At 37.5% G+C, this 17035-nt stretch overlaps 1 protein-coding gene across 1 annotated transcript in view; it reads left to right on the top strand.

Annotated features, from left to right (window-relative positions):
- LOC127445752 (rab11 family-interacting protein 4B-like) overlaps window positions 1–5601 on the top strand; it is an 87344-nt gene extending 81743 nt beyond the window's left edge. Inside the window, exons 10-15 of the mRNA XM_051706023.1 lie at window positions 88–246; window positions 1085–1228; window positions 1522–3902; window positions 4479–4547; window positions 4644–4913; window positions 5081–5601. Coding sequence (XP_051561983.1) covers window positions 88–246; window positions 1085–1228; window positions 1522–1638 — 420 coding nt within the window. The 3' untranslated portion in view covers window positions 1639–3902; window positions 4479–4547; window positions 4644–4913; window positions 5081–5601. The remainder of the gene's footprint in view (window positions 1–87; window positions 247–1084; window positions 1229–1521; window positions 3903–4478; window positions 4548–4643; window positions 4914–5080) is intronic.
- Window positions 5602–17035: the final 11434 nt, after the last annotated feature.

Here is a 17035-nt window from a genome sequence, read left to right as displayed (position 1 = left end):
ATCAAGACAAAAGTGTTCTCAGATCAGCAGCTTAGGACATTAAAGTTATTTTCAAAAGTGTCATTTATTTTCTTCTTCTCTATTTAGCTTATTGAAGACCTTCGGCGAGAGCTAGAGCACCTGCAGCTGTACAAGCTAGAGGCAGAAGGAATGGGGCGTGGTCGCATATCTTCCATCAGCCTATCAGAATACAGCACTCGAACACGTGAGAATGAGTTGGAACAGGAAGTCAAGCGGCTGAAACAGGTGAGAGGATGGAGAGATATATCTACACCTTACTACAACACATTTAATATTATTTTCATTTTATGTGTATTTTACATTTTACTTTTTACCTACTGAAACTGGATGTGATGTAACTGATTTGTAACAGTGTATCCTCCTGTAAAGGCTGTACACTTGGAGACCTCTTTATGGCTTTTTTGTGTTGCACTGTAATTTTAAAAAGGAAAAAAAGCTCCAGAAAACAGTGACACCCAAATGGACTCCTTTTCCCCCTTATTTTGTTTACTCTGTGTACGTATGTGCAGAGGAGCATTTCCAAGGACATGCCCTCTGACCTTAAGCAGCTTGTGTCTGCTCAGGCACACCTTTGTCACAGCCTGATGGTAAACTGTGATATCTTTTAATCAACCACTAATACATTAATTCATAACAATTATATTTTCAGATTATTTGCCAAGCTGGTGTCTCCTGGCCTAACATCTAATATAGCCACATTGGTTTTTGTAGGTTGTAGATGTGTTCCATCCTGTTACTGTGTATCAAAAGAAGAGGTGCCTCAGTAGTGACTAAACTAATATAGCTAATACCGTTGCATTACTGTAAAGAGAAAGATTGAGTATTGTTTGCTGAATGTCTGGGATGAGAGGTTGTAATTATTTTTAATGTAAAACATTATCTCATCACCTCAGTCCTGCCTCAAGGGGAAAATACCTTCAGATGCTTTCTGTTGCCAGTAAAAGCTGGACAAAACAACATTTTGTTTTTTCAGTAACAACTTTAAGCCATTATAAAAAGGACAAACAAGACAGCACTTGAACAATCATGTGTAACACCACCATCTTTCTTTACTTAATTACAGGAGAACCAGAAACTGAGGGAACAGAATGAAGACCTAAATGGTCAGCTCCACAGTCTGAGCCTCTATGAGGCTAAAAGCCTGTTTGCCACACACACAAAAGCACAGTCTCTGGCTATGGAAATTGATCATGTCTCCCGTGACCAGGTAAGGGTAGTGGAGAACTGTGTCTTGAATAAATACAGTGAGAGTATGTCCTCGATCTACTGATCAGATTGGAACATACCAGAGAAAGTCTGCACATAAGATACTTTGATGTGTACCTGTGTGCCTCAGAGAACAATATGAAGCATTTCTGTCACGTCCAATACTTTTGTGAGGTACTTACAAATTAATTATGAGCTAAGGAAGCTCATAATGAATTGACACTATGGAATCTTGGCCTATATAATTTTAAATATCATCCAATATCATTCTGAAAGTGTTTTGTTTTCCCACAGTTGATGGATGCCCTCAAGGAACAAGAGGATATAAACTTCCGTCTCAGGCAATACATGGACAGGGTCATTCTATCCATTCTGGACCACAACCCATCTATTCTGGAAATCAAAAACTAAAAACCTGTCAAAAGCTGTTAAGAAACTTCAAAGTGGACCTAGAGCTCTCCCTGAGGTAGCAATAAAGCTCAAACACCTTGTGCTTCTGAATGGACAGTTTCTACAATGTGTTTTTGTTTTGTGCACCTTTCACATACTACAAGAACCTAAAATATACTGGTGAAATATTTAATGGGCATTGTTGCTCTACAACATGAGGGAGTCACTGGAATGGCATTATGGGTACTGAATTGCACCAAATATTGTGTGAATATTTTAACACTGGGTACACATGCATACTGTTGGCTTTATTTTGGATAGGTGTATTGATGATATTTGCTAAGTTTGCACTGGGATGTGAAGAGATAATTACCTAGTTGATGACCATCAGAGCTTGTCCTGTTGGCTGTTTTGCCGACTGTCCCATTCAGAGTTGCAGTGTATGTTTTGTGAGGAGTAGATCAGAGGAAAGAGATGTATCTAGGTGTCCATTCTGGTCAGTTAAGGAGACATCTATTAGAAGAAAAGAGGAGGGGTAATTGGAACTGTATGTTTTACTTATGAAACTTACTAACACTGCCCGTTGTCCAAGAAAATCAGGCAATGTACTTTTCCATGTTTGCAATAGAATGTTGGGATGTTTACCGTATTCTGACATTAAGTGCAGTACGTGTGAGATACAAAGACACTGAATGAATGAAAATGCAGGTGGCTGAATGTAACTGTCATTGTGAATGTACCAAACAATTAGTATTTCAGGTTATTTACAGACTTTTGGATAATAGTTTAAGACTTATCTGTTCATCAGCGGTGTTTTTGTAAATACTGTTAATGGCCTTATTGGGCCATTTAGAAAAGAGACTTTCTACTCTTTTTGATGGCACATGTTCTTCCAAACTGCAATATTTCGTTCTCAATAATTTCAAATGCAACATTCTCATGATTTTCTATACTGTATTAGCTAACTATATTACTTATTACAAGCATCCTCCCAATTACATTTTTCTTATTCCAAAGTCAATACATTGTATGTGATAACAACATTGGGAATATAAGATATTATACGCTGGTCTACAATCTTGATTACAATTTGAGAATGTGAAGGTCAGTCAACATATTTTCTCACCATGTCACATTTCTATATAGTATTTGTGCCTTTCATTCACAAGTTAAACCCACAGCCACACATTAAGTAATTATTGAGCTACAATATGCTTTATGTTACACTTTATAACTGTTTTGTGTGCAATTTCAAATTGTATTTACAAATTGTAAATAATGAAAGAACCATTTCTTTTACTTTGTGTCACTCATTGCTTTAACATAGTCTCTCAAAGTTTTTGTTTCTCTCATCATTTACTCACCCTCATGCCAACCCAGATGTGTATGACTTTCTTCTGCTGAACACAAAGTTTTTTAGAATATTTCAGCTCTATGACTCACAATGCAATTGAAAGGGTACCAAAATTTTTAAGCTCCATAATGCACATAAAGGGAGCATAAAAGTAATCCACAAGACTCCAGTGGTTAAATCCATATCTTCAGAAGCGTGAAGATAGGTGTGGGTGAGAAACAGGTCAATATTTAAGTCCGTTTTTACCATACATTTTCCACCCTACCCAGTAGATGGTGATATGGACAAAGAATGCAAATCACCAAAAACAAAAGAAGAATGTGAAATTGAAAATGGAGATTGATAGTAGAAAAATGACTTAATTATTGATCTGTTTCTCACCCAAACATATCGCTTCTGAAGATATGGATTTAACCACTGGAGTTGGATGGAATACTTTTTATGCTGCCTTTATGTCCTTTTGGAGCTTCAAATGTTTGGAATCCATTCACATGCATTGTGAGGAACTAGAGCTACAGTGCTGAAATATTCTTTTAAAAATCTTTGTGTTCAGCAGAAGAAAGAACGTCATACACCTTAGGGTGAGTAAATGATGAGATAATTTTCATTTTTGGGTGAACTATCCCTTTAATGTTGTAATGAGGTTTTTTTTTTTTTTTTTTTTTTTTGAGAGAGAGTTTATTTCTGTTTCTGATCTTTACTCAAATTGAGTCTCTATAGTCAAGCTGTTCGTAAAGGCATTTATTAACTTTAGCATGTTAAGAGTACTGAACTAACATGAAATTAAATTGATCTCTGAAAAGTTAAACAGAATTGTGTTTATTTCTTTTATGCTACTTTTGTTGCACCTGATCTCACGAGCATCAGGCCGCCATCACTAATGACTAGTCAGTTTTCTGAGGGCCTAACTTCGCTGCTGCCTGTTTTTGAGGTAAATTGTTAATTTCCTCTCATTGTTTGCTGATATTGCGTGTTTAGATTATCCAGTGATATCGATTTTATTATGAAATTTGGAAGTGACGGACACAATGCCATGTTAGCACATGAGGTGATAATGAACAAAAGCATGAATCGGGTGCGATAGAAATGTAGCCTACAGTCATTAAGCCAACATACGAATAAAATATAAATAAATTATCAAATGGGCAGTTATAATATTGCCCAAACATCTGGTTATGTACAACATTTAGTATGGTTAATTAACTGAGTAATCGGCAAGAATCTTAACTATCTTTGCGTCTTTAAATTGACTGAACAGCGGCAGTCACGAAGAGGCCTCGTCGGCATGTCAAGGCCAGACAATACAATTACAGTTAAAACTTGTGGGTTTCTTAACTGAAGGAGTTTCTTGCAACTGATCTTTTTCAATTCATGTATGTTTCACGAGCGTGGCAATTCTCGTTTAATTAAAACTTACTAAATGTCTTATAATGACTCCAGTTGCAGTTCATACTAGTTAAGTGTTTTGAGTTCAGACTAATTTTCCACTTAATATGCAACTTCACAGGCTGCGTGAACTTTTAATTCGTGTTTACTCAACGACACTTGATGTACGCCAGTGTGGCAGATCTTGCTGGTAAGATAATCTACCCAATACTGACAGAATTGTAGTGAGGTCTTAATGTTCATGAGAGCTATATGAATGTTAATGTGTTGTTTGCCTTTCACATAGTTCAACATTGTAGCATCCAGAGGGAGAGGATACCTCCATCTTCTTTCAAGAATTATGGCCCCATGGTGACAACAACAGGGTCAAAAAGAACAAACACTTCAAACAAGTGCCAAAAATTGAGGCGAAGTCAGGAGGACATGAAAAATAAAAAATATCTTCGGAACGGTTACCGCAAAATCAAGCCACAGCCCCCTATTGATAAAGAGGACTGGGAAAAGGAGATAGAGGAGTTTTCACGCACCATAGAAAAAAACAACATGCTTCCTTATGGTAATTTGATATACAAATCAAGATTTAAAGAACTTCTATTCGAAATAAACCTTATTTAATGTAGGGGTTCAACTGTAGTGTGGACTGACTCTTTCTGTAGTAGGCAGAGATTGCGCTCCCATCTGTTGCTTTTTGTTCTTGAATTTCATATATGTGTTTTCCATTAGATCCAGGAGATGAACTGAATACAACTGTAAAGGAGATGTTCCAGTGTAATATCCAGAATGGCCCAAGCTCAAACCATGGCAACTACAGCCCAGCAGTTCACCACACACACCCTGTGAAATGGGTCCGCTATGTTTATGCTGTAGTGGCCGACCAGTTTACGGATGCTGAAGCATAAGGTGGTCCACTATCACAGGTTTTTGTTATAAGTTTTATGTTTTGACTAGAAATATGTTTTATTTCTGTCTTTGTTAACTCCTTGTAGATGTGCTTCCTAACAACAAAAGTTATGAGAGATTAATTTGTTTATAATGTACTGAGCTCAGTTCAGTGTTGTTTTAAATACTTTAGTTGTTTTTAGTTTTAGATCTCTTTAAGTATTTGATATTAATATGGATATGTTGAATGTTTAATTGCTGATCATACTTGTCTACAGCTGATTTATGTTTTAATATCAGTCTGAGCACAATTTTGAATTTAAGCTTGTTACTATAAAATTCTATACTTCCCCACTACATTACGTAGCATGTAATCAACAGGAATTGTGTTCTTGTGGAGAATAAAGGCACATGAAAAAGTTCTTGGAAGTTTTACCATGCATGTCATTTCACAGGACTTTCCACTATATGGCAGTATAGGCTCAGCCTTTGGAGGTGTAGGAAAGCCAAGCCCTTGAAATTGTGCACTGGTGCCTATGTCTTGATAAAGCCATGCATTATATTTTATTTATTGTTTTACTAAAACATGAGGATGAGCAAGCCAAAGTCTTGAAATTCCTCTTCTTTGTTAGGGTATGTGATTGAAATGCTGAATCTAAAGGGGAAGATCACCACAAAATAGAATTGTCTATCATTACTCACCCTCATTCATTCCAAACCCATATTACTTACTTCCATGGAATAAAAACATGTTAGATGTTAGGCAAAATATTAGTTGGCAACAGTCACCATTAACTTGCATCTTTTGTCCATAAAATAAAAAATAAAATAAAAATAACATTCTGGCTGACATATCTATTTTGTGTTCCGTGGAAGAATGTCATACAGGCTTGGAACAACATGAGGGTGGGTAAATGAAAACAGAATTTTATTTTTGGGATAAATTATCCCTTTAACAAATTTGTAATATGAATGAGAATCTCAGTTGTTCACAGGTTTAATGTAATTCACGTGCAGACCAAACAGGTGGTGGTGTTTCCCAGGTCTCTGGCCCTCTGATGTTGAGATGCAGAGTTTGTCTGCAGGCCGGTGTGCAGAGAGCTGTGACGCTTGTCTCCATCGGTGTCTAGACCAGCACTAGCCAGCTGTCTGGATCAAGGTATAGAATACAGAGAACTCACTAATTGTGCAGAATGAGATGCAGAATGTAGGATCTGATGCTTTTATTAGATAAATGCATTTCAGTTCATCAGAGTCAAAAGAAAGCATTGTCTTGTGCATCGTCCACTATCTCTGTGTCTGCTGTCCAGGACACTTGCTCCAGAGCTTCTTCGTATGTGCTGATCTGGTGGCCCAGTAAGTTTCCCAATGCAGAAATGCAAGCTTTAATCGCCAGGCACAACCCTATTTTTCTCGTTTTTAGGTTTACATAGACCTCTGATAAGGGCATTTCCTCCCACACATTCTTAGGAGACTTAAGAGAAGAGTGTATGCGTGCGTGCACTCGTGCTCCTGTTCCTTTAGTCAAAAATCTTCTAACTTGATGTCTCAGACCTGGCACTAAAACATTCATATACATTTTTTCAGTGACTACGTTATTTAATTCTTCTGGGAATATATATTTAGTGAAATATGCTTTTGCTTTCAGGTTTTAATTCCCTTGTTCAGGCATTATCAGTATCTACATCTTTTTAATAACTTTTTAATAAAAGCAGGGTTCTATTCCACTATTTTATGACAATCTTCTCCCCATTGTTCTGTCTCCCTGGTTCGACAGTGAATGTCTGTAGTCTCTGGCACACTTTTTGGCCTGCACTGCACAACAGGCCTAGCAACAGGATTCGGCCCAGAATCCAGGGACAACCCAGCGCAAGGTCACAGCTCCTGACATAGTGCTGAAAGGTGTGGGCAACCTCCTACATTCATAAAAGACAAAGGAGAGTTTTAGGTGTGTGCATGTATTAGTATGAAATAGAAAGTGCACGAGTGGATGGGTGTGCACACCTGTGAGAATGAAAGATAGAGACAAACAGACTTGAATCACTGCTTTATTTTAATTCATACTACTAATTTAAGGTGGGATGGAAAGGACAGCTTTTGATTTCTCAATTATCTATTTTTACTTGATCTAACTTATAAAAATCACATTTGTCGGTGTAACCTAATTTGTAAGGTTGATTTAGTTTGATTAAATAATATTTAGACTTAGAATAAAACCAGTTAATTTAGATGTTACCACATGAAGCACATTTTCAAGGTTACCTACACATTGTTTTTACAGAGTACAATTTAAAATGTTGAGGTAATATCTAAATTATCTGGTTTATTGAAGTCAAAAATATTATTTAATATCACTGAATCAATCAACTTGAGCTAGATTACACCAACAAAACTAATTTTAAGGGTTCTAGCGGTTAAGCGGCTTAAGTTTGCACATCTAGGGTTATAGCAGCATAAGTTTGCACATCCATGGCTGCAGATACAACATTCTGTGAAAATACTCTTTCTCTGTAGTTTATTCTTCCATTTGTCCAGTGAGGCATTTAAGAATTAAGCAGAATTTAGACCTATAGAGCTGTTTTTATGAAAAGCTGTTTCTGATTTTAGTGTGATGTCTAGCATAATGTCAAATGAGTTCAGGCATGTTTAGGATGAACTAAAGTGTAAAGGTGTTTGTTTTGAACTTAGTGATGTCCCTCTGTGGTACTTCAATGTCACAGCATTCATAGGTCAATGAAAAGGTGTTCGTAAGATTGAATTACAGTATGTACATTAAAATACTAGAACAGGTTGATGTTTTCCTTGCGGACCTATGAAAAAGTATTGGTGCGCCAAACCATTCTTCCTCTTTCTAAAGGTTTTGGCTGTGTGTTACATAAATCAAGGACAAACACCAGATACTTCCTGAAGGATGATGCTCTTAGTTCATATGGAGGGGTAGATATATAACCAAATGAGCAAACAGTGATTTCAACATGAGCGTGTTACCCAATTGGTATGGATGACCTAACCCACATACTCTTACCCACTTACTTACTTTTGAAGGTTACAATAAATGTGTTTTAGTTGCCTACAGATGAATACCAATAAATGACCCTGATGAACACGGATGCAGTTTGGTTGATGTACTGTTCCGTTTTTGGGTTCCTGCTTGTAAGTGAGCCTTGTGGACAGGTCACAGGGTCTAGCTTTCCATGGAAATGCCTCTGGGGCAGCAGAGTGGTCCAGGCTTGAGTTTCTGTACCATTTGTCCAGGTGGAGAAAATAGAACCTGTGCCTCCTCTAAATCTGTCACCTCTGGCTCAGAGCCATAAGAGAGGGGGAGCGAAAGAAAGAGAGAGCAACAAAAAAGGAAGAAAAGAGAGAAGGACTTGGCACGTAAAACCTTACATGTAAGCAAACTGATTTCCTGTAACTATCCCATGTCCTAAAACTATCCTGTAGTTTTCATGGGTGGTTAATGGAATAGTTCACCCCAAAATACCTTGTTGTCATAATGTAAACACCTATGCAGAACACAAAAGAAAAGTTTTTAAGGAATATCCTGGCCTGTCAGTTGATAGTGACATACTTTAAAGCTTAAATATGGACCCAAAAGTATCATAAAAGTGGTCCATGCATCTTGTGCGTCATATTCCAAGTCTTCTGAAGACGTAACATTTTGGCATTTGAAATTTAAGTAATTTTTCAGTCTTTATGTCTGTTGCATGTTTATTAGCGCTATGAGATAAGCCCGTTCACAGTGACAAATTTTCTTTTTGTGTTCTGCATAAGAAGGACTTATGGGTTTGGATTTCATTTTTGGGTGAACTATTCATCTACCTGAAAGGTTAATCATTTGTAGTGTTAACAGATACACATAACTTGTCATTCTATCCTGGTCATCTTGATGACCAAGTGGCAAACTGATTAATAAAGAAAGTTCTAAACTGTTGGTGGCAGAAAGACACAGTCAGTGGGAAACATTGTTAAAAGTCCAGTCATTCCAAGCAGTTGCTCAGGAAGGATTACATGTTGCATACCATGTCTCCCAGTTTCACCAAAAGGGTCTTTGGCAAGAAAGTTTTGACAGTGTGCTTTAGAGTTGTGACCACTTGAGAGTTTGGGGGGGGGGGGTTGGGGGTAGTGGCAGACATGTGCTTCCTCTTTCACCTACTTGTCTTAGACATCATTCCCAAGACAGTCCATTCCATTGTGTTGGAAATGACAGTTAGAATGAACTTTTGCCTGGATGAAACTTTTAACCAGCTGACCTAGCTAACTGCAGCATTTCCCTTCAAGAAAATTTTAGTTACAGTATATGTAGAAGATATATGCCCTATGAATAAAAAAAGTGATTTTCTTAACACAGTTTAAGTCAAGGAATTTTTATTTGTATAGGGCTTTTCACAACACGCATCATTTCAAAGCAGCTTTACAGAAAATCATGCATTAACAGAAAATGAAACTAATATCCATAAAGTCTTAGTTTGATTAAATATGATTGTAAACTGTGTATACAAATAAATAAATAATTGTATTTCGAACCCCTGTGAGCAAGCTGAAGGCGACTGTGTTGGTTAATAGAGAAAAACAACCTTGGGGGAAACCAGGCTTACTGTGGGGGCCAGTTCCCCTCTGGGTAAACTGCATGAATATAATGCCAATATTAGTTGTTTATGTGCAGTGCAAGTCATGGTTTAAAATGAGTAAACTAAGTAAGAGTTAAGGGGCAGTGTTTAAACAAAGATTTTGCATGAACTGTAAGATTAATGACTAATGTCATTGAAGTTCATCTTGGATTAACTGCAGTTCACATAGATGCATTGTCCTTTGTTAGTTGGCTAATGATGGCTTTTGTTTGCAAATAATTGATAGTCTGTGTTCCATTTTAAGAGAGTAGTGCAGGGGTTGGCAACCTTTTTGACATGGAGTTCCATTTTTGTATTTTTATGGTCAATGGGAAATTAAACACATTGAGAAACGATGGTCAGTCCCAATAATCATGCTCACGCATGTTGTATAATGAGGATGAACATTAAATCAAACATTACTACACACAGAACATGGTAGCTTGAAAAGAGAGCATACAATGCACTTTCATATGTGACAAAACAAAATAATGTCGATGTTAACCCCCCAAAAATAAGATAAAATTAATTAACATTTTTCCGGGGAGCACTCACCCACCACAACCACTCTCTCAGCTGGCACAAATTTTAATGACCCAAACGGAACCAGTTCTCTACAGAGCACCAGCCAACGGGTGGACAGTGCAGCTTAAATATAATTAAAGGGTCATACACAAAATTAAGTAAAGCAAGTGGAAGCACCTTTCTGACCCTGATACACAATGAAAAGTGAAATGGCCATAGAAATAAATTAAAATAAGAGATATTGCAATAAACATTATTATTAGACACTTTTCAGTCCTCCTGCTTTTCACAGGTGTTGGCTGGGTTTCCTGAAGCACTAAGAAGAACGTTAGTATCATTTAAGTAATACTTAATCTGTATGATGCATTTCCCAAAAGCATCATATTAATATATTTTGAAAGTCATTGTACACCATTTTAGAGGATAAAAAAAAGTGTGAAAAAATCGCATTGAAATCAACTGGCTGTCTCCACAGTCTGCGCATGCGACATGATAGGTCTAAATTAGGTCTAAAGAAAAATCTACATTTACATAACACATAATACAGGATAAAATTTTATTGGCCTTATTTGTTAATCATAACTATGATAGCAATAGAAAGATTATCTTATTAAACAGATTTCTTTTGACATATGTGAGTAAAGTGACCCTGCAGATTAAAACTTAAATAGGCCTACATAAATAAATAAAATATGTTTATCAAAGGAGGTTAGAGTGTGCAATGAGAGATTCCCTTAATTCTGTTTAGAAAGGTCTATGAGTAGTTCAGTACTGATGTCCATCATTTTAAACTTGTTCTTTGTGTATTTGTTCAGTTTCCAGCCAAAGAAACAACACAGGTTATGTGAGATCCCCTTATTATGATGTGATGCTCATCGGGTACATTCACATTACATGCACTCCTTGTGTTACCCTGTCTTACCAAAGCCATAATTATTTATTTAATTGAATTCTGTAATAGTTAATACATTTCGGCGCCTCGACAAGTTTACAAACAACTAACATGTTTGTTAGTATTTCTACATTATTTTCATTTTGAGAAGACAAACACTGGACATATTTGCCAAAATGATCCGCACATTTGACCGGACAGCTCCAGTAACGAAGCACTTAAGTTCAACTTTATAACGAGCGATCTACATGCTGGTTTGGGAAACGGGAGTTACTCCATCGTAAAATAACGAACGAAGTCAGTTAAGATGATCGTAAAGGCTTAAGTTGCAATGTTATTTGGAAGCCCAGCGTTGGCTATTTCCCCAAAGATCGAATCTTTAAAATCTGAGGACTCTCCTTTGGCTTACATTCTGGGCTTCGTGGAGCTGCTGCAATGTCGCAAAATATTTCTTTTGATTAGTAGTCTATGTAAAATAAGAGGTCTGGTGAAAAACGTGAGTGAATCAGATGTTCTAGTTAACAGCTGTCCTATAGAGTTGGGAAATTTTGCATTCAAATGAAGGCTATAGAGTAGACAAGCACAGAAGAGAAACTTGTTTAAGAACCATTTCTGAGGTTGTAGCTACTGAATTATGACACATATGACAATTCACCTGTTGTCCCAATGTACTCGCTGCGCGTGTGAGCGCCAACGTGCCAATAAACCTCTAAACACACGAATCAGAGATGCGCATCAAAGACTTTTCTTTCGTCTGTTTTTCAAAATATGATCAAGTGTGCTTCTTCAAACGCACCTATTTGTGTCTAACAGCATTTCTTGTCATTTGTCACTCCGAGAAGTCTTAAAGGTTGCCGCCACACAGTTGTGGGTAGATGACGAGCAAAATACCCACTAATTTCATACCCTGCCATGTCATCTACAGAAACATCTACCACACTCCCATGTAAAATAATAATAATAAACTGAGACAAAGCATGGATACATTATCTGGGTGCTAAGCGTAGTAAGCGGATCTGTTTACAGGCATGACTGTAGAGAGCTGCGCAGTGCAGAGAAAATTAGCGACTCCGTGAGAAGCGCGCCGTGACCCATTTCAGTTCACCATAATCATATCAAACTTTTTATTTGAAATAAACACACATTTTTCTAATTATAACAGGAATATGATGATTATCTTGCATGTGAGCTATTTTGTGTGCTACAAAATGCAGTTTCTTTTTATTTGCAAACTGTTCTGCAGTTTTGATTGGGTGGACCAGCCATCAATCTTGGTGGACCAGTGCCACTCTGACCTTTATGTGGCCTCGCAACTATATGTCATACTACATTTTACTAAATCACACAGAGCTGGGTAATCACTAGCATGGTGATGGGCAGGGTTTGAAATTAACACCCGCCAAATGCGGGTACAAATCGGCAGTGTGGGTAACTCCATCACTCTTACTAGCCACTTTGGCGGGTGACATTTTCAGTGTTTTTCCTGCATTGAAAATTCTGTGAATGTCAGGGAATTGGAGCCACCGACGAAGCAACTTGAATTTTATTTATCTCCCATTTAGTGCTTTATAAGCACTATAAATATGGCTCTCATAACTTACAAGCGCATCTGTGCAGAGTGAAACTTGCATGACTCGTGAGTCGTGCTTTATTGCGGCAGCTGGCGCATTTGAATTCTACATAGGGAATTCTTGTATAAAGCGCAGTCAGACCTCACACTGCTAGACAGCCCCTACACAACAGCACTGACGAGGTAAAGAGTAGACAAATGCGCATCACCAGTTTTTAAAATACACAGCATCATCCTTACTAAAAAATTGTCTTTATTTTGTTTATGCATTAACATTAACTGGTAACTTCTATAGATTCATATTAAATATATTAGGGCGAATCTATTTGACTTTATTTTTACTACAGCTGTGAAAGTTGAAGTTAAAGGTTTCTACGTGTGTTTAGGCTATTAATTTTTTTTGTGGCGTAGTGGGCTAAAGCACAGAACTTGTAAGCAGAAGGTTGCCGGTTCGCTCCCCACAGCCACCACCATTGTGTCCTTGAGCAAGCACTTAACTCCAGATTGCTCCAGGAGGATTGTACCTGTAATATGTGGATAAAAGCAATGCCAAATGCATAAATGTAAATAACAAATTCTATAGTTTTTTTTTTTTATTTTTTTTTTAGAAAAGACTATCAACATTAAACTAAGCACAATAATGTGGAGCCATCATAGTCTTATCTGTGGTAATGGCTTATCATTACAAATGCCACTGTTATCAATTATAAAACAATGGAAAACTTTCATATAGGCAAGTACACTTCCATGAATTATGGACAGATTATTGACAAATATTCTTCTGTTCTAACTGGCCATGTTTGCCTTCAGATATTCTAAATGTGACTTGAATCATTAGGCTTGTGTCCTGTTGAACTCATATCATTCTTTTTCAAATAAAATGTCTAAACAAATGCATGCAGATATAGTCTCCAGTTACTTAGCAATTTTTGCGGGGGGGATTTTGGCTAGTGAAAATGCTGAGTGGCTAGTGACCTTGGAAAACTACTAGCCACTCTAGCAGGTGAGCCAAAAAGTCAATTTCAAACCCTGGTGATGGGAATGTCGTTGTCAGTATTTCAGCAGAATGGGCTGGTTTTCTGGGTACAGGAACATTCAGCAGCAACACATCGATTTCCTGTGTGATCAGTGTTGATATTTGTCAGTTTTATGTAGCTCTTCAACCTCGGTTTGATGCAAATTATTTCATCTCTTACAATTAAAACTGGCAAATGAAGTAAGTCTTTTAAGAAAGCTACCAGTATATTTTAAAGCTACCTTCACATTTATGTAGGTGTGTTGATGAAGAGGAAGATCCCCCACCATTGCCTGCAGGATCCCGCCACTGTGACAAGTTTGAACTGCCGCCAGTGTTTTATGGTGCTACATCATACATAAACTCAACATTTACTTTGGAGTGCTGGGGCTCAGATCTCATTGGAGCATGCAGTAACCTGCACAAAAGTCAGGTTTTCCTTCCAGTTCCATCGATAAGTTGAATTTGTACTTAATTTAAAATTTATGGGGATTTCTTGTTGTGTAATGTTAAAGTGTTGTCTGATTGCTTCATGATTCTTCTTTCTCCCAATTTCTGCTTTTCTCATCTGCCTCAGTTCAAACAAAAAAAACAATTGTTTCTCCCACGCATAAATTAGATTGATTTACCTAGAAATTAAGTGCAGAGACGTGTGAGACCCTTCTGATTTGCTTTGCAGATGAAGATCTTAATAAACTACTTTGCAAAAGCAAATTATTTAAAAAAGGAAAGAATAGCGTAGAGCACAAAAAGATTAGATGTTTTATATATATATACACACACACACACATACTGTATATATAAACATGATTCTTATATTGTTCTAACAATCCTTTTCATTTGTCATTTTTGGATCCTGTTATGCAGTTAGATATTTGTTGTTATAGGTGGACAGCTGGGTTAGTGTTACTCCATAAGGAGTTGTACATATTAGAGGGAGAAACTCAATTGACCAACTCTTGATCTGTAATAGTTTTGGTATGTGCTCCTGAAAAGCCTGCAATCTGTTGGCCCACTGATGGCCCTGTGATGTGGTGGAGGTTTGTTCTTAATAGGCCTGGTTTTCTGAATTTTTGGACTTGTTGTGGTTTTCATACCCTTGCCAGGATGGCATTGGCCCATTTGGGGCTACATGCTGGAAGCATGACTAGTTTTCCAGGACAGTCTAATTGATTTGGCTTGGGAACTGATGCTAGATCAGTTATTTATTTGAATGGCTGCTATTATTCTTTGATGACTCATTGGTGGAGTTCTGGTTGAAGCAGATGAGAGCTGGGAGAGATGTTGTGGTTAAATACTAAAGAATCTGCACACTGTTAAACCTGCAAGTTATTTTAGGTTCAGTAGGCACTGTGCACTAAATGTGGCTTGACACGGAAAACTGAAGAATACTTTTGCCTTAAAACGGACAATTTGCATGTACTGTGCTGATGACAAAATTTTCGTAGCAGCACACAGAAAACCAGAGTGGCCTTTAGTTTACTATGTCTCATCCAAATGAGACTCCTTGTGAGAGATATTAGGGTTTTAGTTAGTTTTGCAGCCAGTTGTATTATTAGACACAAATAGCTCTTTTTCTCTTCTAAGAGAAAGGCACAGGTGTTTTCCGTTGTTTGAATAGTATAGTCTCTGCAATTAGTTTTTCTCTGTCTTCTATCCTGAATGTTGATTGTGTGATCAGTGTTAATGTGCTGGCCCTAGGATGGCCCCCAAGCATTTGTCATGTGTTACAAAACCATCTGACTGTTGTGCACTATCTAGCTATTATTAGAAGCTGGCAAAAACGGCTGCTCCATGCTCCCAGTCAGCAGTAAAAGTGTGTATCTAACTGGTAGACGGGAGTTGAATGATCCTAAAGACCCCATTAGAGTCTTTAGGGAGGAATATTGCTGAAGAGCACAGCAATAGCAGCAATTTCATGCTCTTATGAAGCAAAATTTTGTAACAGGCTTTTGCGGTTCATGGTCAAGTAATTTCTATTTGTATAGTGCTTTTCACAGCACATTGTTTCAAAGCAGCTTTACAGAAAATTATGCTTTAACAGAAAACGAAGTTGTAATATCTTTAATGTCTTACAGTCATCATTGTGCGGTTTGATAAATACTTTAAATTGTGCCTTAAAATAAATATTTGTATTTAGACCCCCGGTGAACAAGCTAAAGGCTCTTTTTTTATTAACCATTTTTATTGATTCCATTGAACAAATTAAATAAACATAACAGAAAATGTGGAATCAAATTATATAAAATTAAACCCTTCCCCCTGAACACACCCCCCCCCCCCCCCCCCACATACACACACATACTTTCAAAAAACAATAAAATTGCACACACACATTTAAAACTAGAGGGCCTTCCAAAAAGCCAAATATCTGCCTTATAAATACTTTATGTATTTATCCCTTATATTAATGACCGTCCCATCGCCTAAAATACAGAGTCTGGGGCAAAATAAAATTTGAGTGCCCAATACGTCACACATAAAACTCTGAACCCTCAACCAAAATTCTTAGATCTTAATACACCACCAAAAAACATGGGTTGTGTCCCCATCTTCTGATTGGCATCGCCAGCAGGTGGGTGTGTCTTTAAGACCAAGCCTATACAATCTAGAGGGGGTCCAATAGATTCTATGTAAAATCTTAAATTGCATAAGGCGCCCCTTTGCATCTCTAGATGCAGACTTGACGTTTTTTAGAATACCAAGTTTAAATCTTTCTCCCATAATCTCTTGAGAGAAGTTGAAGCTCCGTCCCCCAGACTCTGAGTTAGCAGGGAGTAATACACTGATGCCTCATGACCTTTTCCAAAAGCAGTAATCGCCACTCCCAGAGTATCTGCCGCTTTTGGGGGGTGTATGCTACTCCCAAAAATAGTACAGAGCAGGTGGCACAGCTGTAAATACCTAAAGAACTGAGACCTGGGAATCCCAAAATGCTGAACCATATTTTCAAAGGATCTCAACACATTTAGGTCACTGAGTGTATTAACCTCCCTCACAATCCACTCTGTCCAGCAGAAAGGGGACTTATTAATACATAATTTTGGGTTCAGCCATATGCTCGAGGCTACATTTAAATAAATGTCCGAATTAAACACTCTGGACACTTTTGTCCATACCGAGTGCAAATGCGAGAGAACGGGGTGTAACTTAACTTCTCTGGTTAGTTTGATAGAAAGGCTTTGCA

Source organism: Myxocyprinus asiaticus, chromosome 9, assembly GCF_019703515.2.
Source record: "Myxocyprinus asiaticus isolate MX2 ecotype Aquarium Trade chromosome 9, UBuf_Myxa_2, whole genome shotgun sequence".
NCBI classification, from domain to species: domain Eukaryota; kingdom Metazoa; phylum Chordata; class Actinopteri; order Cypriniformes; family Catostomidae; genus Myxocyprinus; species Myxocyprinus asiaticus.
This window is presented reverse-complemented; position numbering and strand designations above follow the sequence as displayed.